This window comes from Chelonoidis abingdonii, chromosome 10 (genome assembly GCF_003597395.2).
Source record: "Chelonoidis abingdonii isolate Lonesome George chromosome 10, CheloAbing_2.0, whole genome shotgun sequence".
Lineage (NCBI taxonomy): Eukaryota > Metazoa > Chordata > Testudines > Testudinidae > Chelonoidis > Chelonoidis abingdonii.
The window spans coordinates 2,632,022-2,657,253 of NC_133778.1; the positions used below are offsets into that span (position 1 = coordinate 2,632,022).

Genomic DNA, 25,232 nt, shown 5'->3' on the forward strand with positions numbered 1-25,232 from the left:
GTTATCTCTAGCTTGCTTGCTAGCTAGCATATATATACCTGCCCCTAGAAATTTCCACTACATGCATCTGACGAAGTGGGTATTCACCCACGAAAGCTCATGCTCCAAAACCCCTGTTAGTCTATAAGGTGCCACAGGATTCTCTGCTGCTTTTACAGATCCAGACTAACATGGCTACCCCTCTGATACTGGGACAGAACAGCTTCTAGGCCCAGGATGAAGAGATCAAGCATTCTTGATGACAGGAATCCAGCTGTGGCAGATGTTTGCTGAGCAGGTCAGACTTAACCAGGGTCTGGCTTCCACAAAGCACACTGTAAAAACCCTCCTTAACTAAACTTTCCTCTTTTCCCTCGGGGTCTAGCTGCAATCCCCAGAGAGGCTCAGTCAGCAGGAGGGCACTACCTTGTTCTGAGCTCCATAGCCCTGGAGTATGATCAGTCAACTTCACTCTGGCATTGTTGGAGCCCTTATGCCTTGCGGGCCTTCTGGAGGTGTAGCAGCGTTGTCAGAGCCAGCCCTAGCGCTCATTTACGTGGCACAGATGCAGTTTTTACCTCTCTGTCGAGCTACATCCCGCTAAGACCGACCTTACCCAGGGTGCAATTGTAACCCACACACCTCCTGATGTGGTGTTCTGTCCCATCTAGTGGCACTGAGACCACTTAGAGTGAGAGAGCAATGAGTCTCCTCTCACGGGCGCCAACTCCGTGGGTGATCCGGGGCTGGAGCACCCACAGAAAAAAATTGGTGGGTGCTCAGCACACACCATCAGCTCCCTGTGGCCCTGCCCCGCCCCCCTGCTCCAGCTGTCCTCCGCCGTTGCGTCCTGCTTCTCCTTCCTCCAAGTGCTTGCGCTGTGAAACAGCTGATTCATTGGGCAGGGAGGGAGAGGAACGCAACACAGTGGGGGAAGAGGCGAGGCCGGGATTTGGGGAAGGGGTCCAATAGGGGCAGGGAGGGGGCTGAGTTAGGGCAGGGACTTTGGGGATGGGGTTGGAATGGGAGCAGGGCCAGGGTGGGGTCAGCGCGGGGCAAGGGGCAGGGAAAGGGGTGAGGAGGTGCAGGCACCCACCGGCACCAGAGAAAGTTGGCACCTATGTCTCCTCTACAGTCTTAGCTAAGAGCCAGTTGGCTTTTAGCTCATGCAGTAAAGGCTCACGCATTTAGCTTCAGATGCCCCAGGTTTGATCCTACCCACTGACGACCAGGGTCTGTCGGTGTTACACAATCGCATGTTTTTCCTATTTGTAGCAGGTCTCAGTCTTGCTTCCAAAGTTCTCTTCTCATCTACAGCAGCATAATGAACAGAGTGAGGGCAGCAGCAAACTGCTGGTTGTGAGCGGAGGTGTAAAAAGAGAAATGCATGCTATGTCCTGCGAATCCATCCTACAAACCAATCAGACATTCTCCCTCCTCCGCTGGAGGGTGGTGCTTTTTGCTGGAAGGAAATGTCACGTGTACAGTACAAGGTGTGTGGTGGTGTTGGTGGCTTTGCAAAATGGCAGCAAGTCACATGTAGAAACTACTTTTTGACTGGGGGAAAAATAAGTGGCACCCCTGCAAAGTGTTCTCCGTTCTGCTTTTCCTGGTGATGACAAATATCAGCCAATCCCAAATGCAGCCACAGAGGCTAATGGACCCCCCCCAAAAAAAACTACAGGAGGGAACCAATTTCTCCATTTAAATTCAGGCCACCCAATTTACCCCCACCAAAAAAATCTTCCATTGGTGGTATGGTTATTGCTAGTAACAGGTCAACAGAAGCTCCTGACATTGTGCTGAATTTAGTTTGTGTGTAGCCAACTGCCTTTTCTGAAAGGTCAGTGTGTTTCAAGTAATAAAGTGTTTCCCTTCGTAAAGTAACAGCGCTTAGACAGGATAGGCCAAAGAAAAGCTGCCGTGTGGAGGATGCCATTATCAGTTCTCCAGCTTGTCTTCACTCTGTGGGCTTGATATGGTGTGACAGTTCTGCTGATTTAGTGACCCAGGGGGCTGCAGAAGGGTATTTATAGAGAGAGACAAAGACTGAACAGACAGGAGGGCTGGTCTAAGCTCTCAGTAGTAAAGAGCAGGAACTCCTTAGCTGTGTTTTGAGGTTTTCAGTCTTTTCTATAAGAACATTGTTCGGTCAAGGTCAGGGCAATGCTCTTCAGAGTAGTGCTGTGAACCATATCTGCGGCAAATACTCTCCCTTTAATTCTCTTAGTTGATGAAATCGAAGGCCTGCATTTTCACCATAGGCACCTAACATTGCAATCTGTAAATTCTGAATCAAAGAGTTCTGATCTTCTAAAGTGCTGTGCACTTGTGTAATGCTGACAAACTCCACTTATCAGAATTGAACCTGGGACTTCTGGAGCCAAGTGCTTGAGCCTCTACTGCACAAGCTAAAAGCCACATGGCTGTTAGCTAAGGCTGTAGAGCAGACTTACTAATTTCTCTCTCCAATCTAAGTGCTCTCAATGCCACTAGATGGGACAGAAGGGTGTGGGTTACACTCACTGGTCTTAAGGACTTCAGTTAGTGAAGTGCAGACTCTTAAGAGTGACGGTCACTAACCATTGGAACAGCTTTCCAAGGGAAGCAGTAAATTCTCTGTCACTGGAAATCTATAAATCAAGAAACTCTCCAGTTCACCCACATGTCATGGGCTTGATGCAGGAGTCACTGAATGATGTTCTCTGGCCTGTTATGCAGGAAATCCAGGCTAGGATCAGATAAGTAAGATGTGATTCTGGGTGCTCCCCTGTGCCTTAGGGGTCAAGTTTCAGGCAGCCATTGTGGACAAAGGGCTAGATTTTTAAAGGTATCTGAGCAATTAGCTCCCACTGATTTCAAACATATTTACAAATCTGGCCTTAAATCCATTACCTATTGGTCATACCTCTACTGTTACCATGTGGCAGAGATTAAAATAGACGTGCCAGGGCAATCGAAGTCATTAGAACCAGACTTCCTTTGTCTGTCTGAATGCAACACTTTCAGCCTTTCCTCTGTCATTCTATTTTGATCTTGCACTTTTTGCAGCATTCCTTTGCAGTCTTCCATTTATTTAAACCTTCCTAGGCCTAAAGAAGTTTAATTATTCATATTTCCTATGTTTTACTAAGATTGCTCACAAAAATGAAGCAGCCCGTTACTTGAGGCAGATGCTGTATGAGATTCATCCTGTGTACTGCAAAAGTTTACACAGATTGTATGTGCATGTTGCTTAATGTTGCACTATCTGGTATTTCAGCAATACTCTGGGATGTCTCTGTGTTTTAGTAAACACTATGAGCCATCAGCTACCTGAGCTTTCTTGCAGAACTGCTCCTCACTTTTCTCAATGGGCAGTTATGCTTAAACTCTGATGGCACAACTCGGGCCTGTGATGTTTAGTTGTCATTTCGGGCCAATACAGCTTTAATTCGAGTTCACAATAGTTTTCTTTTTAAAAACAAATCGCTTTTGTTATTGAACCTCCACTGTGTATCATCTTTTACCAGATCCTAGCTAATGGCTTGTTTTCTACATGCAGAAAAAATGTTATCCATCTCTTCTGAGGTGTTCTTGGGGAGCAAAAATATACAGCAGTAACTACAGAGATGAAAGAAAGATGGTCGGGTACTTACAGTACCAGATCGGGATTTAGGGGATCTGAGTGCAAGTCTAAATCTGCCACTGACTCCCTTTCAGGCCTTGGTCAAGTCACTTAAAATTTCACCGTGCCTCAGTTTTCCCTATCCTTTCATCATACTTTGTCTGAGATGTTTAGATTATAAACTCTGTCAGAGTGTAATGATTTAAATGAAAGGCAGTTGTATCACTGACTTTTAGTGATGTTAAATTAGCAAGCAGGAAGCCTTGTCTTTTAAATCGTCAATTGTTGTCTTGTTTTGCATTTGTACTTTTGGGGTTTTCTCCTAAAGAAAGGTTGATTCCCATTCAGGGGTGCTGGAACAGTTTGTATAGTGGGTGTGCTGAGAGCCACTGAACCACACTGTAAACTCTGTATATAATGGAAACCACTTCAAACCAGGGGGTGTGGTAGCCCCCCCAGCACCCCTAGTTCCAGCACCTATGCTCTCACTGGTTGGTATAAACAGTGAAATGTGTTAACTTACAACTAATATAGTCTTTACACTCATTTTGGTACTTTTTTGCTAACCAGATGTGTACAATATAATGTACATTTATTTAAGCAATCATGTAGCTAATTGAGATTCTTTTTTAATATACTAAAATGTACTGTTAGAAAATGGTGAATAATACATTGCTTATTTACTAGATAATTAACTAGTCAGTGAGAAGATCAAGAAAAGGAGAAAAAACAGTTAATATTTTGAAATATGAAGTATTAAATATGGCACCTATTGTACTCTATCCTTTTAGCTGGGTACAGACTTTTAGAGGAACCCCACCCCTCCCACCCCCCGTTTTATAGACTTTGGATGGTACCAAAAATGGTGGCAACTGTCCTTTTGGGGGGTGAGGGAAGAAGTAGTAGATGAGCTGCTGCTGTTAAAGTTTAATCCCTCTTCATTTTAGGTGGCATTTGGGATTCAGCTGGAACTGGTAGAGGTGGTGATATCATTTGGGTCCCCATCTCAGTACAGTCAGGACACCTCAGGACAGGGGCGGCTCTAGGTATTTTGCCGCCCCAAGCATGGCAGGTAGGCTGCCTTTGGCGGCTTGCCTGCGGGAAGTCCCGCGAATTCGGCGGCAGCCTGTGAGAGGTCCGCCAAAGCCGCGGGACCAGCGGACCCTCCGCAGGCGACCACAACTGCCCTCGTGGTGACCGGCAGAGCACCTCCTGTGGCTTGCCGCCCCAGGCACGCGCTTGGCGTGCTGGTGCCTGGAGCTGCCCCTGCTTCAGGATCAGAAGGACAGAGGTCTGGGATCCCAGGGAAAAGGCGGTGGTGGCGACAACCATGATGGTGCAGCTCACTCTAGTTGCCTCTGTCTGTTCTTCTATGTTCCCCCCCATCCAAAGTCTCTTTGGGTGGAGCCCATACCCTCATTATTTTGACTACCAGTTAGGCCTACTGGCCAACACACCAATTTTGGTTCATTGATTTCTGGGTGCACATTTTCTCGTTCTTACCTAGCCTAATTTTAACATGGTTTTGAGTTCTATCAGGAAGGCTTTTTCTTTAGACTAATTCATTTCTTTTTGTCTCCTTTCCTAACTTTCCTATCAACACTTGTGGTTTTTGTAGATTATTGTGATATTTTATGAAGCTTTACATACTTTGAACAGTTCAGCTGACAATTATGGTGAATTTGTCTCAATTATTACAACAGACCTCTGGCATGAACAAAAAATAACCTTGAAATTGTGGGTGCAAATGTAAAGTTTGCACTCCTGTGTGAAGGGATTGGTAATGACAATCAAAGTTGCTTGTTTACTCTTTTTTTATCATTCCTTGGTATTGATTTTTTTGAGTGCAAGTCTCCTCTGAGAAGTGACTTTGTAAAAATGTGCTCCATGGGTTAGTATGCATGTTGTGTCTCAGTTTACTTCCTGATCAAACGTGCTCATTTTACAATTAAAAACATTTTTATTTAGTTTAGCTGCCAGCCCTGCAAACTCAGCTAGGGATCTGAGAGTCAAGCTGGTTTCTTTCTGATCTATGGAGCCTCACCAATAATAAAAATCCTTACAGAGCAGATTGAGCCTTCAGTTGTACATGTGTGACCCCATTATTGCCAAATTTAGCCCAAACCCACTCTGACCCCTCAGTGCCCCTCTCCACTCCTCCCCTGTCCTCATGGAAGCGATGCAGATGTGCCATGGAGACCTAGTTTGTAACATGTAGGGGTGTGGAGTCCCCAGGTACATACAATCTCTGCATCGATTCCCAACCCCCACAAAGTCGATACATTGCTTTTTTTTAGCTGCTTTTGATCCTGACCCAAAGCCCACTGATGTTCATGGGAGTCTTTGAATCAGGCTGTTGGACATCGTATGTTCCTGCTAGGAATCCAAAATGTGGCCAATGTTGTTGGGGGCCCTTGAGCAGGGCTTTGAAAATCTGCTTGCCTTGTCAGGCAGGTGCCCTCTGTGTCTCCAGAGCTTACACTGCATTTACTTTAATGTTCTTTAGCTTGCCGCTGCCAGGGAATTGTCTGTTTTCACTGCAACTCTTCAGAACCCCCAGGGCACAGTGAAACTGACAGGAATTCCTTCAGTTTCACACTGCTGCAGATTGGGAGAGCCCTGAGTATACTGGAGCTAGGGTCGGGCAACGGAGCAGAGAAACCCGTCTGGCAACATTGAGAATGCTGTGAGAGGCATAAAGCAGCTGAGTCATACACACACTCAATTGCAACAGTCAGAATAGCGGAGAGCTACAGGAACAGACCCTCATATCCAGGAGACTCTTGGGTAGGGAGAGGAGGACACAGAGACCAGCTCCTTCCTACCAGCAGACGGACAGAATAAGGTGAGATGGGGACTTAAAATTCGTCAGAGACCTACTGACCTGAAGCTGATAAGAGATGGAATACCCTGGCCTCAGTGGAATGACCTGGCTTCTCACCTGGGTGTTTACCACAGACAGATGGTTCCTCTATCCTGTGGGCTCTTACAGATGACGTATCAGTTTTGCTGCATTCTCTGGTTCTCTTTGTTTACAGCTAGAGTCTCTCCCACGGACTCATCTACAGGTTTTTGCTCTGTGAGCCAGTCTGCTCCTGATTAATTGATTCCAAGGCCAGAAAGGGACCACTGTGACCATCCAGACTGACCTCCTGTATAACACAGAGAACTTCCTAGAGCAGATATCTTGGAAAAACACCTATCCTTGATTTAAAATTGTCAGTGACGGAGAATCCACCACAACCATTGGTAAATTGTTACAGTGGTTAATTACACTGTTAAAAATTCACACTTATTTCCAGTCTAAATTTTGTTTAGCTTCATATTCCAGCCATTGGATTATTTGATATCTTTCTCTGCTAGATTGAAGAGCCCATTAAGTATTTGTTCCCCATATAGGTACTTACAGGCTGTGATCAAGTCACCCTTTAACCTCCTCTTTGTTCAGCTAAATAGATTGAGCTCCTTGAGCCTCTGGAATGTTTTCTAATCCTTCCATCATTCTTGTGGCCTTCTGTGAACTGTTTCTACTTTATCAACATTCTTCTTGAATTGAGGACACTAGACCTGGACCCAGTACTGCAGCAGTGGTCACATCAGTGCCAAATACGGAGGTCAAATAACTTCTCTTCTCCCACTTGAGCTTCCCCTGTTTATGCATCCAGTGATTCACCAGGGCCTGATGAAATGCATCCTAGAAAACTCAAAGAGCTGATAGCTGAGGTATCTGAGCCTTTAGCTGTCATCTTTGAAAAGTCATGGAAGTCGGGAGAGATACCAGAAGTCTGGAAAAGGGCAAATACAGTGCCTATCTATAAAAAGGGAAATAAGAACAACCCAGGAAACTATAGACCAGTTAGTTTAACTTCTGTGCCAGGGAAGATAATAGAGCAAGTCATTAAGGAATTCATCTGCAGACATCTGGAAGATAATAAGGTGATAGGTAACAGCCAGCATGGACTTGTAAAGAACAAATCATGTCAAACCAACTTGATAGCTTTCTTTGATAAGATATCAAGCCTTGTGGATAAGGGAGAAGCGATGGACGTGACTAGATCTAGACTTTAATAAAGCATTTGATAACGGTTTCACATGACCTTCTGATCAAAAAACAAGTGTTTTGGAAGATAGGGTCATAATTCAAAACGACCTGGACAAACTAGAGAAACGGTCTGAGGTAAACAGGATGAAGTTTAATACGGACAAATGCAAAGTGCTCCACTTAGGAAGGAACAATCAGTTTCACACATACAGAATGGGCAGTGATTGTCTAGGAAGGAGTACTGCAGAAAGGGATATAGGGGTCATAGTGGACTACAAGCTAAATATGAGTCAACAGTGTGACACCATTGCAAAAAAAGCAAACATGATTCTGGGTTGCATTAACAGGAGTGTTGTGAGCAAGGCACGAGAGGTCATTCTACCACTCTACTCTGCATTGATTAGGCCTCAGTTGGAGTATTGTGTCCAGTTCTGGGCACCACATTTCAAGGAAGATGTGGAAAAATTGGAGAAGGTCCAGAGAAGCACAACAAAAACGATAAAAGGCCTATAAAACATGGGCTGTGAGGGAAGACTGAAAGAACTGGGCTTGTTTAGTTTAGAAAAGAGAAAACTTGAGGGGGGACATGATAGCAGTTTTCAAGTATCTAAAAGGGTGTTACAAGGAGAAGGAAGAAAAAAGGTTCTCCTTTGCCTCTGATGATAGGACAAGAAGCAACGGACTTAACTTGCAGGAGGGAGGTTTAAGTTGGACATTAGGAAAAAATTCCTAACTCTCAGGATGGTGAAACACTGGAATAAATTGCCTAGGGAGATTGTGCAATCCCCATCACTGGAGATATTTAAGGGGAGGTTGGATAGACATCTATCAGGGATGATCTAGATGGTGCTTGGTCCTGCCATGAGGGCAGACGACTGGACTTGATGATCTCTCAAGGTCCCTTCCAGTTCTAGTTTTTCTATGATTAGCCCTTTTGGCCACAGTGTCTCACTGGGCGCTCTTGTTCAGCTGATTATCTACCACTACCCCCAAAATCTTTGTTGGAGTCACAGCTTCCTAGGATAGAGTTCCCCCATATGGTCTACATGCTTTGTTCCTAGCCTTTGATCTCTCTAGACTTTTCCCCCTTCAGTTGGAATGGTGTTATGACAGGTTCGGTCACAGAGATCCCCTTGGGACTGTCACCTGATGTGCTGAAATTACCTCTGAGCCTGTTTTCCCTGCCAGCTTGGGACTCCAGAACCCTGCCTCGTTGAGTCAGACACACGAGCCTGCTGCAACACAGACTCAGGGCCTGCTCCACACCCCCAAAGCTGCAGATTTTAACCAAAAACAGCTAAGGAGGTTACTTTTCTCCAGCACCCAGACACCCAGTTGCCAATGGGATCCAAACCCCAAATAAAGCCATTTTACTCTGTATAAAGCTTATACAGGGTAAATTCATAAATTGTCTGCCCTCTGTATCACTGATAGAGGGAGATGCAGAGCTGTCTGCTCCTCCAGATATTAAACACTTACTCTGGGTTTATTTATAAACAGAAGTGATTTTATTAAGTATAAAGTAGGATTTAAGTGGTTCCAAGTAATAACAGACAGAACAAAGTAAGTCACCAAGCAAAATAAAGCAAAACACGCAAGTCTAAGCCTAATACACTAAGAAACAGATTACAGGTAAATCTCACCCTCAGAGATGTTCCAATAAGCTTCTTTCACAGACTAGACTCCTTCCTAGTCTGGGCCCAATCCTTTCCCCTGGTACAATCCTTGTTAGCTCCAGCTGACATCCTAGGTGGCAAACAGGGGCTCTCTCATAGCTGAGCCTCTTTGTCCTACTCCACCCCCTTTTATAGATTGTCACAAAGTGGGAATCTTTTGACTGTCTGGTCCCCCTCCACTTCTAAATGGAAAAGTACCAGGATTGAGATGGATTCCAGTATCATGTGACATGGTCACATGTCCTGTGAGACCCCATCCTCCATTCTTTCTGGGCTGGCCCATACATACATAGGAAGGCTTGCAGGTAAAAAAAAGCATTTACAACCAATTGTCCTAGTCAATAGGAGCCATCAAGATTCTAAACCACCATTAATGGGCCACATTTTGCATAATTCCAATAGGACCTCAGAGTTATACTTCATATTTCTAGCTTCAGATACAAAAATGATACATGCATACAAATAGGAGGAATATATTCAGTAGGTTATAACCTTTGTTATGATACCTTACAGGAGATCTTTTACATAAAGCATAATCCAGTTACATCATATTTACATTCATAAGCATATTTCCATAAAACATATGGAATGCAATCTCAGAGGGAGAGTTAAAGTGCTAATCAGCATTATATGTGAAGCTCTAAGCACAGGCTGAAATTATGACTAAAAGTATGTTCTCCTGATCAGTCTGGAGAGTGGCCTCAGTTTCTCAGAGACAAAGGGCAAGCTGATGCCTCAGCAAGTGTAAAGAAAGCTGGTGGAGCATGTAGCAGGGTGGTTACCCGCTCCTGCCCTGCGGGGCTAGAAACAGCCTAGGAGAGGGCTGTGGCTGGGGCAAGAGCCCGGGCTGATTGGGGGAAAGTAGGTTCATCTGTGGCCATGTCCCAATCAGGCCCAGCTGGTTCCTATAAAAGGCTGTAAGCCAGAGGCCCAGGCAGTCTCTTTCTGCCTGTAGAGGGAGAAGGGCCTGGGTGCAGGGAGCTAGAGACAGGGTACCTGAGTGAAGCAGGGCTGGGGAAAGGCAGAGCAGCTGGGGAGCTCCAGCCTGGAAAGCCCCAGGCTGTGGCCTAGCAGAAGGCAACTAGGTACTGGAGGTTGCAGAGGGCAGCCCGGGGTAGGCAAAGGCAGCAGGTCCAAACCCAACCTTGCCAGTGATGAGTAGGCTGATACTGCAGTCAGCCCCCGAATGTGGGGGCTAGATGATACTGGCAGTGGCCTTAAACTTAAATGAGATGGGGATAGTGGGTGTGGGTTCCCTGGGGAGGGGTGACCCAAAGAGAAAGGGGTTACTGCCAGGGGGCAGTGCCCCAGATAACAGGGCACCGGGTCCAGGAGAGACATGGGAGGCCAAGTGGTAGCGGATCACCGGCCTGCAGAGGGCGCTCTGGGCTGGAAATCGAGCTAATTCCCTGAGAGACCAACAGGAGACGCCGCAGGGGTGAGTCTCCACATTGATACAGACCATTCCCTGCTAAATGGCCATTCTTTGGCAGGAAAGGGGGCAGAGGCAAAAATCTGTGGCTAGGTCTACACTACAGACCTATATTGGTATATCTACATTCCTCAGGGGTGAGAAAAATCCACATCCCTGAGTGACGTAGTTACACTCACCTAATCCCCAGTGTAGACAGTTCTATGTCAACAGGAGAGCTTCTCCTATCACCACAGCTACTGCCTCTGGCGGAGGTGGATTAACTGCACTGATGGAAGAAGCTGTCCTGTTGATGTAGTGGTTTAGTAAAGCCACTACTGAAGACAACCCTGCAGTCTTAGGAGAGAAACCACATGGAGTTTCCTTCCACACAGGCTGTCTGTTGGATATGCTTCTGAAAGGGGGGCCAGAACTGTCAAAATGAAGGGACAGAGACGACTCTCTTCCTGCCCAGCGCATTCACTCTAAAGACAAAGGAAGCAGAGTCTGGGGGTGGGTCCTGCGCTACAGAGACTGCTCAATGAGACTGCTGAAAGCGGGTGGTGAGAACTCCTAGCAAACTATTCGATTCAGAGCAGGCAGCTAAAAACACTTCCTGTTGCCTTTATTTTCCTGTAACCATTTCTGACTTTTATGCCCCATTACTTGCACACCTAAAATCTCTTTGTATTTAATACACTTGTTTTTATTGTTTTATCTAATCCAGTGTTTTCAAGTTGAAGTGGCTGGGTGGCTCCATTGAGGTAACAAGTTGTGTGCATATTATTCCTCCAAAGGAATAATGAACTCAGTGTATTTGTACTATCCAGGAGCGGGCTGGGCAGTACAGGACGTATGTTTCTGAGGGAAATCTGGGAGTGGGTTGGGGTCACCCTGCTGTAATCTTTAAAGCTGGTAAGAGCCGAGGTGTGGCTGGCTGGCTGCAGAGAACACACAGACGCAGCTGGGAGTGACTTACATGCTGGAGGCTGTTTGTGAGCAGTCCAGACTGGAGGCTACAGCAGCAAAGCAATGTAAGGGGTGGCCTAGTTACAGGGCTTGGTGACACAGCTACTCATTGGGTTGGATTGCACCCCGGTGTGTCTGTTGTATCAAGCACCTCGAATCTTCTATGTAGACCAAGAAGACTGGATGCTGATTAGGAATGGCTGAAACCAATTTATAGACTTCAATCTAATTTGTGGAGCAGTTACTCATCAACTAAGACACGGGTAGGCAACCTATGGCATGCGTGCCAAAGGCAGCACGTGAGCTGATTTTCAACGGCACTCACACTGCTCAAGTTCTGGCCACTGGTCCGGGGGGCTCTGCATTTTAATTTAATTTTAAATGAAGCTTCTTAAACATTTTCAAAACCTTATTTACTTTACATACAACAATAGTTTAGTTCTATATTATAGACTTCTAGAAATAGACCTAAAAACGTTAAAATGTATTACTGGCACACGAAACCTTAAATTAGAGTGACTAAATGAAGACTCGGCACAGCACTTCTGAAAGGTTGTCGACTCCTGAGCTAAGATAAAATCCTATTACTTTATACGCAGCATCTTCTCATGATTGCAGACCCATATTGTAAATCATTAGGAGACCCTCCAAAGCAAGTACCATTATAGACTTGTCTTTTCTATGACTGCGCACTTCTATGTTTTGTGGGTGTGCAGATATGCATGCCCGTCCATCCTGTTGGTTCATTAGTTTCTTAACTGCATAACTGAGTCACGTCCTCACTATTGTAGCCAAATTAGTTTGGACAATACAGGGCAAACCTTGAAATACGAAATTACTAGATGGATTTGTGAACATTACACCCTCCACATGCTCAAAAGGGCCAACCCTCCTGATCGTGTAAATCAGCCTCGCTCTGATCTCAGCAGAGTTACATTGATTTACACAAGTGAGGACATGGCCCATTATAGTACTGCAGAGCACAAGAATAATAGGCTGTTTGCTAAGGAGTCAGACTGCTACTGCTGTGACCACATAGACACATGGAACTGCCATTATGCGTGCAGAAGCTGCTCTCACGCTGCTTTGTACATGAGCCTCTCTGATTGAGAGAAGCATTGCTGGACGCTGGGGTCATCCTTGGCTTTTTTTTCCTTCCTCCACTCCCTTCCACAAGAGGGGCAATGGATCCCTCTAAACAGAGGCCGGAGCTGGGCAGGGGGAATCCTCAGCTAAACGCTTTTTAGCCAAAGGACAAATTTCTACAATTGCAAACTAACTGAAAGCCTTTAAAAAATAGTGACTGTTTGAAGTTTGTGGTAAATGTCACGTGTGATAAGTACTGTTTGGACATTTCTCTCCTGTGGCCTGTGGCAAAGCTTTAGCTGCTGTTTGCACAGGGCTTGTTAAGTGCCTCTTGCTTGCATGGTGTGCCTCTACCATAAAAACTCTAAACAGCAAAGCAAGCAGCTGGCAAGCAACGCAGGCTTCCTTGGAAGAAGCAGCACCTGAGCCAAACTGTGAACAAATTGTTCAAGATAAAAGAATCTGACATTTCCAGCAGTGATTTTTGTAAACATTATTTCAGCACTAACATCTCTTTACTTTGCTTCATTGCAGTTGCCCTGAAGAGCCACTGCTCCAAAGCGGGAGCAGAAAGGGATCGCGACCATGACAATGGGAGGACCTTGGGGCTGGCTGACGGAATCATGCCAGAGGGTGAACTGCTATTACAGGTTGGTGCTTCCCACGTTCTCTCTACAATCAAGTCTGTTTGCAGAGCTTATCTGGGCACTTTCTCTCTCTCTCTCCTCTTCCACCTTGACTCCTGTGCATTTACCCCCCAGGGGCCTTTGTCTTAGAAATGGACAAATATTTGGTTCAAAATGTGACTGATCCAAAAAAAAAAAAATAAAACTCTGCAGCCCCTGGTTGCCTTGTTATTCCAGCCTGCAGAGATCTGTCCAACCTCTTATTTAACACCTCACAGTACAGCATGGTGTAAAGATACAGAGCTTGATTCTCCACTGCTTTGCACCTTTTGTAGTCACTAGCACTGGTGTAAAATGGAAGCATTGGTGGAGTATTGCATCCTGTTTGAACACTTATACAAGGCAATAAAGAGTCATTTACAATTTGCCATTTAGGACTCAATCCTTCCCACTCAATTCCATGGGGAGGTGACTTGGATCATTTCCAACCATCTGCAGCTAGCTGCCATAAATGTGCGTTTAACCCACACACCTCTTGTGTGTGGTGTTCTAGCCCATGTAGTGGCACCAAGACCGCTTAGAGAGAGAGAAAGCAATTACTTAGTCAGCTCTACAGCCTTAGCTAACAGCCAGTTGGTTTTTAGCTCGTGGTAGAGGCACATGCACTAAGCTCCAGAGTCCCTGGTTTGATCCTGCCTGCCCCGCCAGTAATGAGGGGGTGTCAGCGTTACAGGCATGCACAGTTTGGTTTTTTTTAAAGACAAAATCCAGGTTTTTTGACTGATGGTCCCTACGGTATTCCACTGTGGGTTATGCATGCACCTGAAGTTGGAGAATTTGGAAGTAGTGTTCTTTGGTCTGTGCATGTGTCCTGACTTGCCTCAAGCTTCCATTTAAGGCAATAAAGGGGTAGGGTGGAGCAGCAACATCTCCAGTTCTCCTTCCCACCACATGGTCTGGATTCAAAGCTTCTCGGTCCTCCTCTCTGATGCAGTTCCAATTACAATTATAAATAGTTAACATAGCTTTACTGCTTTTTTAGTTTTTAACAGTTTAATCTAGATTTCTGGGACTTTCCCCATTACTTCCCACCCCATATCCCTGTTCAAGTACCGAACTATGCTCAGGACTTCAGGTTTCAAACTCGGCACCTCTTGCCTGTGATCCTTCTCAGTGAGTTGTGACCATCAATGCTGCCTCTATTGCTTGCGTGGGAGAAGCTCACATTGCAGCTCGGTGCAGAATTTGCCAGTTCTTCCCCAGTCATACCTGAGAAGGCTCAGCATTTTGTCTCTGCAAGTATCTCATGGAGATGGCCATGAGATCGCGTTGAACCCAGGCCAGGAACTACTCCAGACATCGGCCTGATTCAGCAAGGAGTGCGCCTCCCACTGCTATGTCTGACTCTGGTGCTGGCAGAACCACCCCCATAGTGGGGCCTAATCAGGAGATTAGGAAGCATGCCCATAAGCATGAGACTGTCTTCATCCTCCAAGTCCAAGAAACTGGACATTCCCTGCACCAGACAGCACATGCCATGTCCCCTCGGGCCTAAGTCCCACAGGCATGAGAAGAAGACCCATAAACAATGGGATCCAACGGTTCTGGGAACGAAGCAGTATTGCCATCTCCGGCACCCCACAAGACACGAGAACTTCCCACACCAGAAAAGACATCAAACCAATACCGGCAAACGGAAAAGAGAAAATGCACCTTACATCAGGCAGATTCGGATCCATGACTGCGCCCCAAGAAGCCTGGCTAGATCCAATCTCCTCCTTCAGATCCATCCACTTCCAGAGAACTCATGTCTCTGCCATGGGCTATGCCTGCGGTACAGATTCTCATGCTTTCCTTGCATGTTATACACCATTGGCTCTGATGGTACTACCATTGAACCAGAGTCCACCTTTTCCTATGAATCGGCACCAGGGGAAGAACTGCCCATACCATCCGGCTACTATGCTCCATCACAGAGACCAGCGCACCCTAGGCAAAACCAGAGAGAGCTTTAATGATCAAATCCAACACCTGGAATTGTACTAAGAAATGAACTGGAAGCTAATGTAGTTTACTTCTCAAGTCTTGTTTACAACACTTCTGCTGAGATTACATAGAATGATGTTCACTTTTTTTGCAACAGTGTTACACTGACTCATATGACTTATGGGAGGATGGATAGCTCAGTGGTTTGAGCATTGGCCTGCTAAACCCAGGTCATGATCTCAATCCTTGAGGGGGTCATTTAGGGATCTGGGTCCAAAAAAGAGTGGGGATTGGTCCTACTTTGAGCAGGAGGTTGAACTAGATGACCTCCTGAGGACCCTTCCAACCCTGATATTCTATATATAGCTAGTGATGCACTGTGACCCCCAGATCCTTTTCTGTAGTACTCCTTCCTAGGCAGTCATTTCCCATTTTGTATGTGTGAAACTGATTGTTCCTTCCCAAGTGGAGTACTTTGCATTTATCCTTATTGAATTTCATCCTGTTTACTTCAAACCATTTCTCCAGTTTGTCCAAATCATTTTGAATTTTAATTCTATCCTCCAAAGCACTTGCAACCCCTCTCAGCTTGGTATCATCCACAAACTTTATAAGTGTATTCTCTATGCCATTATCTAAATCATTGATGAAAATATTGAACAGAACCAGACCCAGAACTGATCCCTCAGGACCTCGCTCATTATACCCTTCCAACATGACAATGAACCACTGATAACTAATCTCTGGGAACCATTTTCCAACCAGTTATGCACCCACCTTATAGTACCTCCATCTAGGTTGTATTTCCCTAGTTTTTTTTATGAGACGGTCATGTGAGACATTATCAAAAGCCTTACTAAAGTCAGGATATACCACATCTACTGCATCCCCCCCATCCACGAGGCTTGTTACCCTGTCAAAGAAAACTATCAGGTTGGTTTGACAGGATTTGTTCTTGACAAATCCATGCTGTTACTTATAGCCTTATTATCTTCTAGGTGTTTGAAAATTGATTGCTTAATTATCTGCTCCATTATCTTTCCGGGTACAGAAGTTAAGCTGACTGGTCTGTAATTCCCCAGGTTATCCTTATTTCTCTTCTTTATAGATGGGCACTATATTTGCCCTTTTCCAGTCTCCTCCTCCTTTGCGAGACTTCACTTTTGCTGCCTGAAGACATGGCTTCAGTCCATGTACTCACTCAACTGTCACTCTATGAACTTCATGCTGATAGGAGGGATAACAGTACTGTGGATGGGACTATAGTGGACAGACCCACATCGTGTGTGCATGGGAGTCCCCTTTCTTCCCTCTTCCCCCAGACAAAACTAGCATCACTGCTGCATCCCTGTTAGGTTGGGGAGCATATACAGACAACCCATATGACACAAAGGATGTGGCCATCTCAAGAATCCAGGCTGCACATCAATATCCTAGAACTTTGAGCAGTAAGATTTGTGTGTGAATCCTTTCTTACACTCATCCACTTGCATCATGATGAACACCAACAACACGGTCTTTAATATGAAAAAACAGGGAGGAGTGAGATTTAATGCTTTATGTGCAGAAGTGGTCACTCTCTCGAACTGGTGCGTCAGTGGTCAGAGCACCCTATCTGCAACCTCTCTTCCAGGCATGCAGAATGTGGTTACTCCGCAGGTACTTTGCAATCGATCACAAATGGGAACTTGAGGGTGCAGTGCTACATGATATCTTCACTCGATGAGGGATCCCAACTAGGGACCTATTTTGCTTCTCAAACAGCAAGTGTGCCACATACTTCTCCTGGAAAGCCCCTGGTTACCACTTCCAGGGCGATGCCCTCCTTCTCTCCTGGTCAGACCAGCTCAGCTACATCTTCCGTCCTCTACTGATCCTACCTTGAGTACTCCACAAAATCTATTGAAACAGGGCAACGGTCATTCTGATTTGCCCCCTTCTGGCCCAGACAATTCAGTTCTGATTCCCCAATCTCCTGCGCGTGTCATCCCACCCACTGAGAATCCCAACCCAAACTTCCCTGAACTTTTGACCGAGTACAATGGTGAGATCAAGCACCACAATCCACATCCACTCCACCTCAGGGCATGGTATTTGGGTGGGTATCACCTATAGAATGGGCATGTTCCTCTGCAGTACAAGACATTCTCCCTAACAGTAGAAAAATTCTACTAGATAATGTTACTGTGCTAAGTGGAGATGTTTTTCATCTTGGGCACGACATAAAGAGGTTTTATCAGAAGCAACAGAGTCTCTTAGTTGTAGTCACAGTCTATCCTTATAGACAGACACCGGGGCTCACCCTTAGCACTTTGACAGTGCACCTAGCAGCGATCACCATGTTCCATCCTTCTGTGCAAGGTTTTTCTGTTTTTACGCACCCACTAACTGCTAGATTTTTTTTAAAGGCCTCCTCAACCTTCCCACCTCTCCAAATAATTGCACGTCAATAGGACTTGAGTCTGGTACTCGTGGGATCAATGAAGCTTCCCTTTGAGCCAATGGCATCTTGCTCCGTGAAGGTCACCTTTCTCATGGCTGTTACTTCAGCAAGAAGGGTCAGGGAACTCAGAGCTCTGAGGGAAGAGCCACTATTTGCAGCTTTCCACAGAGATAAGGTTTCCTTACAACTACACTCAAAATTCATACCTAAGGTGATCTCCCAGTTTGACATTAACTGTTTTCTCCCCGAATCCACACTCATCTGTAGAAGAACATTGCCTTAATTCCCTCGACATCCAAGCTCTGGTTTTCGTTCTCTGCAGGTAGAAGGCCAGTCGAAGTCCCCTAGACTGTTGCGGTAGCAGAGAGCCTCAGAGGACAGGCCACCTCCATCCATAGAATCTCCAAATGGAGATCTAGCTGCATTAAACTCTGCTACCAGCTGTTGAACCAACCCCCCACCCTCCACAGGGGTACCGGCTTATTCCACTGGAGTTCAAGCTATGATCATGGCCTCCCTTCAGGATGTGCCTCTCATAGGCATACATGGAGCAGCCATGTGGAGTTCTGCCCACACCTTAGTCACACACTATGCCCTAGGCGCAGGACTTGGTGGCACACAGCATGACTTTGCACCACCCTTTCGCCCTCCATCCTTGCATCTGCCTGCAACTTAGGTAGTACTTGTCAGTCACCCCCAGCGGAATACAACAGAGATCATCACTTGAAGAGGTTGCTTACCAGTAACTGGAGGGTCTTCGAGAAGTGTGGTCCCTATGTGTATTCTGCTTCCCACTCTCCTTCCCCTCTGGTTTGGATCTGTCAGATTCGAGATCTGGTTAGTTCGTCCCACACTTTATTGACTCAGATGGAAGCAAGAGGTGAATTGGGCACATGCATGGACCAAAGGACCATACTTTCAAATTCTCCAACTCCGGGCACATGGTGTGCATGCATAATACACAGTGGAATCCAGATAGGGGCCACACATCTTGAAGAACTTCCAGTTACAAGTTAAGGAACCTCCCCTCTCCCAGTAACAGGAGAACATAATTAAATATGATGTCAAAAAACAAAAAAGATAGCTCTGCTGAGGCTGTGGATGAAGAAAACTAAGACCATTTTTAGAAACTTGGTCAAAGTGAGTTATTGCTGAGTCATCAGTGTGTTGTTTTTTGGAATGAGCGAGGAATACTTATTCTCCCTATTTCTTTGGATTTGTAAACGGGCCAGCTCTACTGCTAAAAGTATGGTCTGACTTTTTCAGATTTTGAAGCTTTGAAGTGTGTATACAAATGTTGGCAAACTCTGACAAATGGAGAGGGAAAGAAAATGTAGTGAAATTTTTTTTTAACCTGGTCTACACTTACATGTAGAACATACAAATGTCATTTTGCAAACTGACACAGTGCAAGTAAGACCCCAACTCTCCCTGCCAAAGAAACATAACATGAATCTGCACCCTCAGAAAACACCGTTGTAAACAAATACTCTTCGCAGTGTGTCCTCCTAGCCCACTTTAGGCTTGGAGTATGGAGATGAGGCCCAAGTTGGGGCTACTTGCTGAAATGTATCACGGTCAGGTACGGACAGGAAAAAAATGACGTGAAAAAGCCAATGGGATGGCACATTCCAACAAACAATGCATTCTATTAATTGCTGCATGCTGACTGGCCACCTACAATAGCTGCTTCATCCAATCACAGAGATTACTGCATTTTAACAATTGGGGAAATCATTCTGGTACGTCTACTGCATGGAGCCAAAGCATGATCCTAAGCAAAATGGCTTTGCATGAAATAAGCCCATGGGGTACAGGGGGAGAAGAGGGAGATGCTAACCTCAAAATAGGATGCAGCATCATTGCTACAACCTATTGGTGGGAGTAGTGGTCATGGCCCTCTGTCATCTTCTCTCCATGCAGAGTTTTTTGAATCAGCAGATCTGAGCTGTGTGTTTGTAACCTGCCATTTTCAGCCTCACCCTCTCCCCTATCCCTACTCCCAGCACATAGAAGTCCTCCTTGTGCTACCAAGACCCCATGCAGCAGAAAAACAGCACCGCCAATGCAGCTTGAGCCTCAAATTCCTGTGTAGGGACTGGAATTTGCAGTTGTTTCTAAAGCACTTTAGGATCCTTTTGTTTAAAGACCCTATGTAAATATGTTTGTGGAATGTGACTCTTTCCTTGTCGGGGCGATCACACACTGAAATGCTGTATTTAAGCCAGAAAGGTAAAGGTTTTTTGAAGGTAAATGTTAATGATCCTCGCTCTAAAATCTCCTAGCTAGTGTAGCCAGATAATGCTCCACCCGCCTCTAGAATCTCCAAAATGGCATTTCTTCAGACTTAGAAGAAAAAAACTCACCAGGGGGCTTTGGAGATAATCTCAGCACAAGAAGTAATTTGCACATTGGGCTTGTCAACAAGCAGCCTTTCAGCCATAACGGTAACGCTGCCTCTTCCGTATCTGTCTGCTGCTCACCAGCACGTGGGACCCTTCACTGGTGGTTCAGAGGCAGCAGTGCTGCTAGGCACAGGGAGCCACCTGCTCTGCTTTAGGACATTCTGCTCTGGGGGGAGGGCAGTTTTCCCTGAAGGAGAACTCCTTTTTACCTGCCTTCCATCCTCAGAGCTGCTTCTTTCCCTGCTGTTCCTCTGCCGCCATTTGCTTGCCAAGCTAAGTGAGCGGCTGTGACGATGACTGAAAGGCTGCACCAAGGGTAGTGTATAGTCAGATAGAATGCAACAGGTTGGAAAGCTCCTTTGGCACTGGGGAGGTCCAGCCCTGCTCCCTGACTCCTGTGGAGGAGGAGACGCTAACAGCTGTTAGAAACAGGGGCGGGCGTGGCAGAATGAGGAACAAAACTCACCCCCCATCTGCAAAAATGCCATTTTTCAGCCAATCTCCCGCATTTCATTCAGCAGCTCTGCTTATAGCCTCCATCTTATCAGAGGCAAGAGAAGGGGAAGGAGCCAACCCTACGGTCTTCAGGAGCTTCGAAGCTCACAGAGAGCACCCAGCCATCCTCTGCTCTGCCCCCAGTGCTGCGGGGAGTGACACATTTAGACTATATTTAACCCCAAACTGCTCATATGTGCTTCAGCTGTCACTGTGGTTTTTGCCTTGGCTTAATAATAAATATTGTGTACATCCTCCTGGTTTCATAGTAACTAGCACCTCAGTCTCTTAAACAAAAGCCGTGTAATTTCAAGCTTTATTTTTAAATACCTTTGTAAAATACTCTGAGTTTAAAAATTCAAACACCTCCCTCCTTCATTAAGGGTAAAATTTTCAAAAGTGCATAAGTGACTTAGGCACCTATGTCCCTCTGCTGAAAGTCAGTGGGATTTAGGCACTGGGGTCACATAGATGCTTTTGAAAACATTATCCTGGAAGGGCTGGATTGCTAACGGTGTTTGGGTACTCAGGGCTGTAGAGAGGTATCTGTTAAGAGTTTCAGAATGCCTAGGTGCCTAACTTAGTTAGGTGCCATTTGAAAATCCACTGTGGTGCCTTTCTGCATCCTGAGGTGCCGAAATCACTTCTGAAATCTGTCCCCAAAACTCCTGTGTATATCCTTTCTGGTTTTTATTTGCTCATCTCCTGACATCAAATTACAGAGCTCTAACCTTTCAAACCTCACATTCTAAGAACAAACCAGGCATGACTCTCATTTTCACTGAGAGTATGTCTACAGGATATGAGCTAGCGCTGTGCGTCCTAGCATAATGCTGACCACGGGCGGGATCGAACCTGGGGCCTCTGGAGCTGAGTGCATGAGCCTCTACTGCATGAGCTAAAAGCCAGCTGACTAGAGCAGACTCATTAGTGGTCCAGGTACCACTAGATGGGACAGAACACCACACCCAGAAAGTGTATTGCCTACATGCTTTCCCTAGCTGAGGAAGCGCATCCTGAGCTTCAGAGACTTCCTAGTTGAAATCCTGGATGAGCCCCCACTTGTAACACTGACACGGGCAGGATCAAACCTGGGGCTTAGTTCATGAGCCTCTGCTGCATGAGCTAAAGCCAACGGCCTTATTAGCTAAGGCTGTAAAGCAGACTCATTAATTGCAGAGTCAGGGTACCACCAGGATTAGCCGCACCAAGTTCATACCCACAGACTCTGGGCAGGCATGGACTAGTCCTTGACACCTCTTGCTGGTGCCTGTGCTACCCTGGCTCAGCTGCGATTTTTAGCATGCTAGCTCAGTGAGAGGTAGCATGTGTATGTCTGTGTGAGCACCCCTAGCTCATAGACGTACACTCATGCCCCCCCAAACAGCACTTGAGTAACATCAAAGAGCTTAAACTTGGTATGACCTAAACCCACTTTAAGACCCCTTTCTACTGCCAGAGTAGTGAAGAGGTTTAACATCAATGAGAATAAGGCCCCATGTCTCTGCGTATTAAAACAGGGGCTGCAATTATTTGTTAAACTGCATCACTGTTCCATTGTATCACTGTGAAATGTAGAACACGAGTGGGGCTAATATCTTGCTCACCAGAAATGAAACCAATCTGCCATCAGCGTGATTAACAAAAGACAATTGAAACATTGGAAAAAAATGATTATTGTCATTGTATAGAAATGTTTTCCTGGGAGCCTGCTCTAAGGGTTAAAAGTAGTGCATTCGGTGGCATTAATTAACCTCTGCAGTAGATTCCCACACCACGAGATCTGCTCGGAAAATATAGAGACCATTTGTGTTTAGAATAAAGGGAGTGGGGGGAATGACTACAGATCTGGACAGTGAAAAGGGAATTGGCAGCAACAATAGCTGAACTTGGCTAAGAATGCACACCAGACTCTAATTACTTCAGACATCTATACATTAGTGAATTGGGAAGGCAGGCCAGGGTTGTCTGTCAAGGTTTCCAATTGCCAGCAGTGGTTAAAGTGACAGAACCAATATTATTGGTTTATTAAGAGTTCTGGGGCAAGCCTGAGAACTTTTTAATACAGTAGGATTTCTACACAGCACTGAATCAGACTTGACACGATGATGCCTCTTAATAATTGCTGTGGATTTCTGCTCATTCTTTTGTGGTCTCGGAATACTGAATGCCTGACAGCTCGGGTATCAGAGAATAGCTAACTCTGGTTCTAGCTGCCTCCAAGTTACGGGATTTGATTTTCACACACACTGCTGGATATTAATGCGACTGAGATCATGGGGTTTTGGAGCTGCATGCTTGGTCCAGTTGCCGTTTAGCTTTGCAGGTGCAGCTTTGGAAGTGGGTGCCCCCAGAGCCTAATGCTGTCTGAGGGACAGGGAAACATTGGCAAATGCTGGCTGCTGCACTACTTTCTGACGGAGATTTCGTGCTCTGCTGCCCTCCCTCACTCCTTTGAGACAGACTGCAGTCCCTGGCCATCATCATACAAAGCCATGTGTGATGACGTTAAGTGGAGTCTACTGAGCCTGCCGCAGCAGGACCTGTCATTTGTGGAAGCATGGCCTGGCTTGACAGGGATTGTGGTCACTAAAGCCCCAGCCACATTCAAAAAGGGAAACAAATGAGAAGGCCAAAAGGCACGGGGTCTCAGTGACACCAGACAGGGCTTTTCCCGCTAATCCTTCGGAATGCCACAGCCAGGCTAACACTGGGGGTGTGCACTTAGCTCTTAGACAGGACTCTTCATACAGCGCACAAGAGCGATCGCTTCTCCGGTGGAGAAACGGAGACGGAGGGAGGATCTCTGACCAGAGTTGCAGCGCTCGGACTAGAAACCGCAGTTCCTGATGCTCAGGCAGGGTTCATGCTGTACTTTTTTTTGTCTTTCCCCAAATGACTCCTGATGGTTCTATGCTCCCTAACACAGTGAGACAAGGTGAGGAGCTGGTACTAGTGGCAAAGGCTCTGAAGCAACAGGAAGAAGGAGTGTGACAGAGTGCAGGGAGTGAGTAGGTGAGCCTGCACTCTGATCACTTAGATCAATTAATGCCCCAGGGAAAGCTGCCTGGGGGTAATGATCTAATCAGGCTGGTGGTCTGGGCGAGGTGATAACTCATGTGGTCCCAGCAGCTGAGGCACAGGAAGGGAGCGCAGGGAGAGCAAAGGGGAAGCGGGCTAGCTGGGGAAAGTCACACAGAGGGCTCAGAGTAAGGAGACCTCTGTTCCCCTACAGGTATTGGTGCCAGGGCCAAAAGCTCAGTTAACATTGTAAACAGACTGTTGCAGGGGGACCCTGGTGACGTTGGTGGAGGGAACTACAAATAAAAGGTCACTGAGTGCACACCTGGAGGAGCCTGTGTAGTGTCTGCAGGGAAGGACTGTGTGGAGTGGGACCCTGTTCGGGGATCCAGGCCAACAAGGCCTGCTCCTGTATTGCTCAGAAGTCTCTGGACATACCCAAGGCTGATGGGGGTGGTTGGTGTCAGTGTGGTGTGGGCAGAGATAAGGAACAGCTGCCTCTTGACTCAGGGTGCTCCTCTTGGATGCTGGTGGAAATCCCCATGGCTTTGCCAATGGGCGTATTGACTCCTGTTCCTGGCTGTCCCTCTGCTCTGCAGTGGGAATATAAAGTCAATGACAGAAACCATGGTTCCAGGTTGGAGGGGAGCCTCAGAGAACAGCATAATGCAGAAAGCACCTCTGCAGCGTAGAGCGTCTCTTCCCTGCAGATACCCAGGGCTTGGAAGAGAGCACCCCAACCTTGCAGATTTCTTTGAGACAACCTTGTGGGTATTAACAGAGAAGGGCGTAACATGGCCCCATATTAGGGCCTAAATCAGGAGCCAATCTAGGTCACATAATTTGCGAGCTCAATAGGTCATCGTGTCCCAGAACTGAGATCACAGACAGTCATGACAGCTACATGGAACATCACAGGGATATTCAGATGCTGATGTTGTCAGTTCTGGGAGGATATTTGCTAACTGTTATCTGCTTAAGCAAATGCAAGAGTTCTAGTAAAATCCTAAGGCTACTGTGAATTCAGACAACTACCTATATTCATAGATAGGGACCATTGTGATCATCTAGTCTGACCTCCCGTATAAAAAGGAGAACTTTTCTAAATAATTCCTGTTTGAAGTAGTGCATATCTTAACACACACACACACGCCTCTAGTGTGCCATGGCGATACAAGATCAGTGGTGTTGATCTTCCACCTCAACTTCTGCTTGGACTCTGATAAGCTGTTAACTTAAAGCTAGCTGCCCTTTGAACCATCAGCCAATGACTGTTCACAATCCCTAGCAATACATAGGCCCAACTCAGGAAACTGCAGTGCAGAATGGTTTGTGATGAAAGAAGCGTTGCTTCTGGCAGATCCTTATTAAAGCCTGTGCCTCATTTCTGAACTGCCTCCCATCTTTTATTTAGCACCCAGCTGTGCTGCCCTGAAGGCAACGTGGGGACCTCCTCAGACCAACACAAGCAAAGACAACTGAGCAG

At 46.1% G+C, this 25,232-nt stretch overlaps 1 protein-coding gene across 1 annotated transcript in view; it reads left to right on the forward strand.

Annotated features, from left to right (window-relative positions):
- LOC116819476 (aryl hydrocarbon receptor-like) overlaps positions 1-25,232 on the forward strand; it is a 115,969-nt gene that overhangs the window by 50,057 nt on the left and 40,680 nt on the right. The window contains exon 3 of the mRNA XM_032771232.2: positions 13,305-13,420. Coding sequence (XP_032627123.1) covers positions 13,305-13,420 — 116 coding nt within the window. The remainder of the gene's footprint in view (positions 1-13,304; positions 13,421-25,232) is intronic.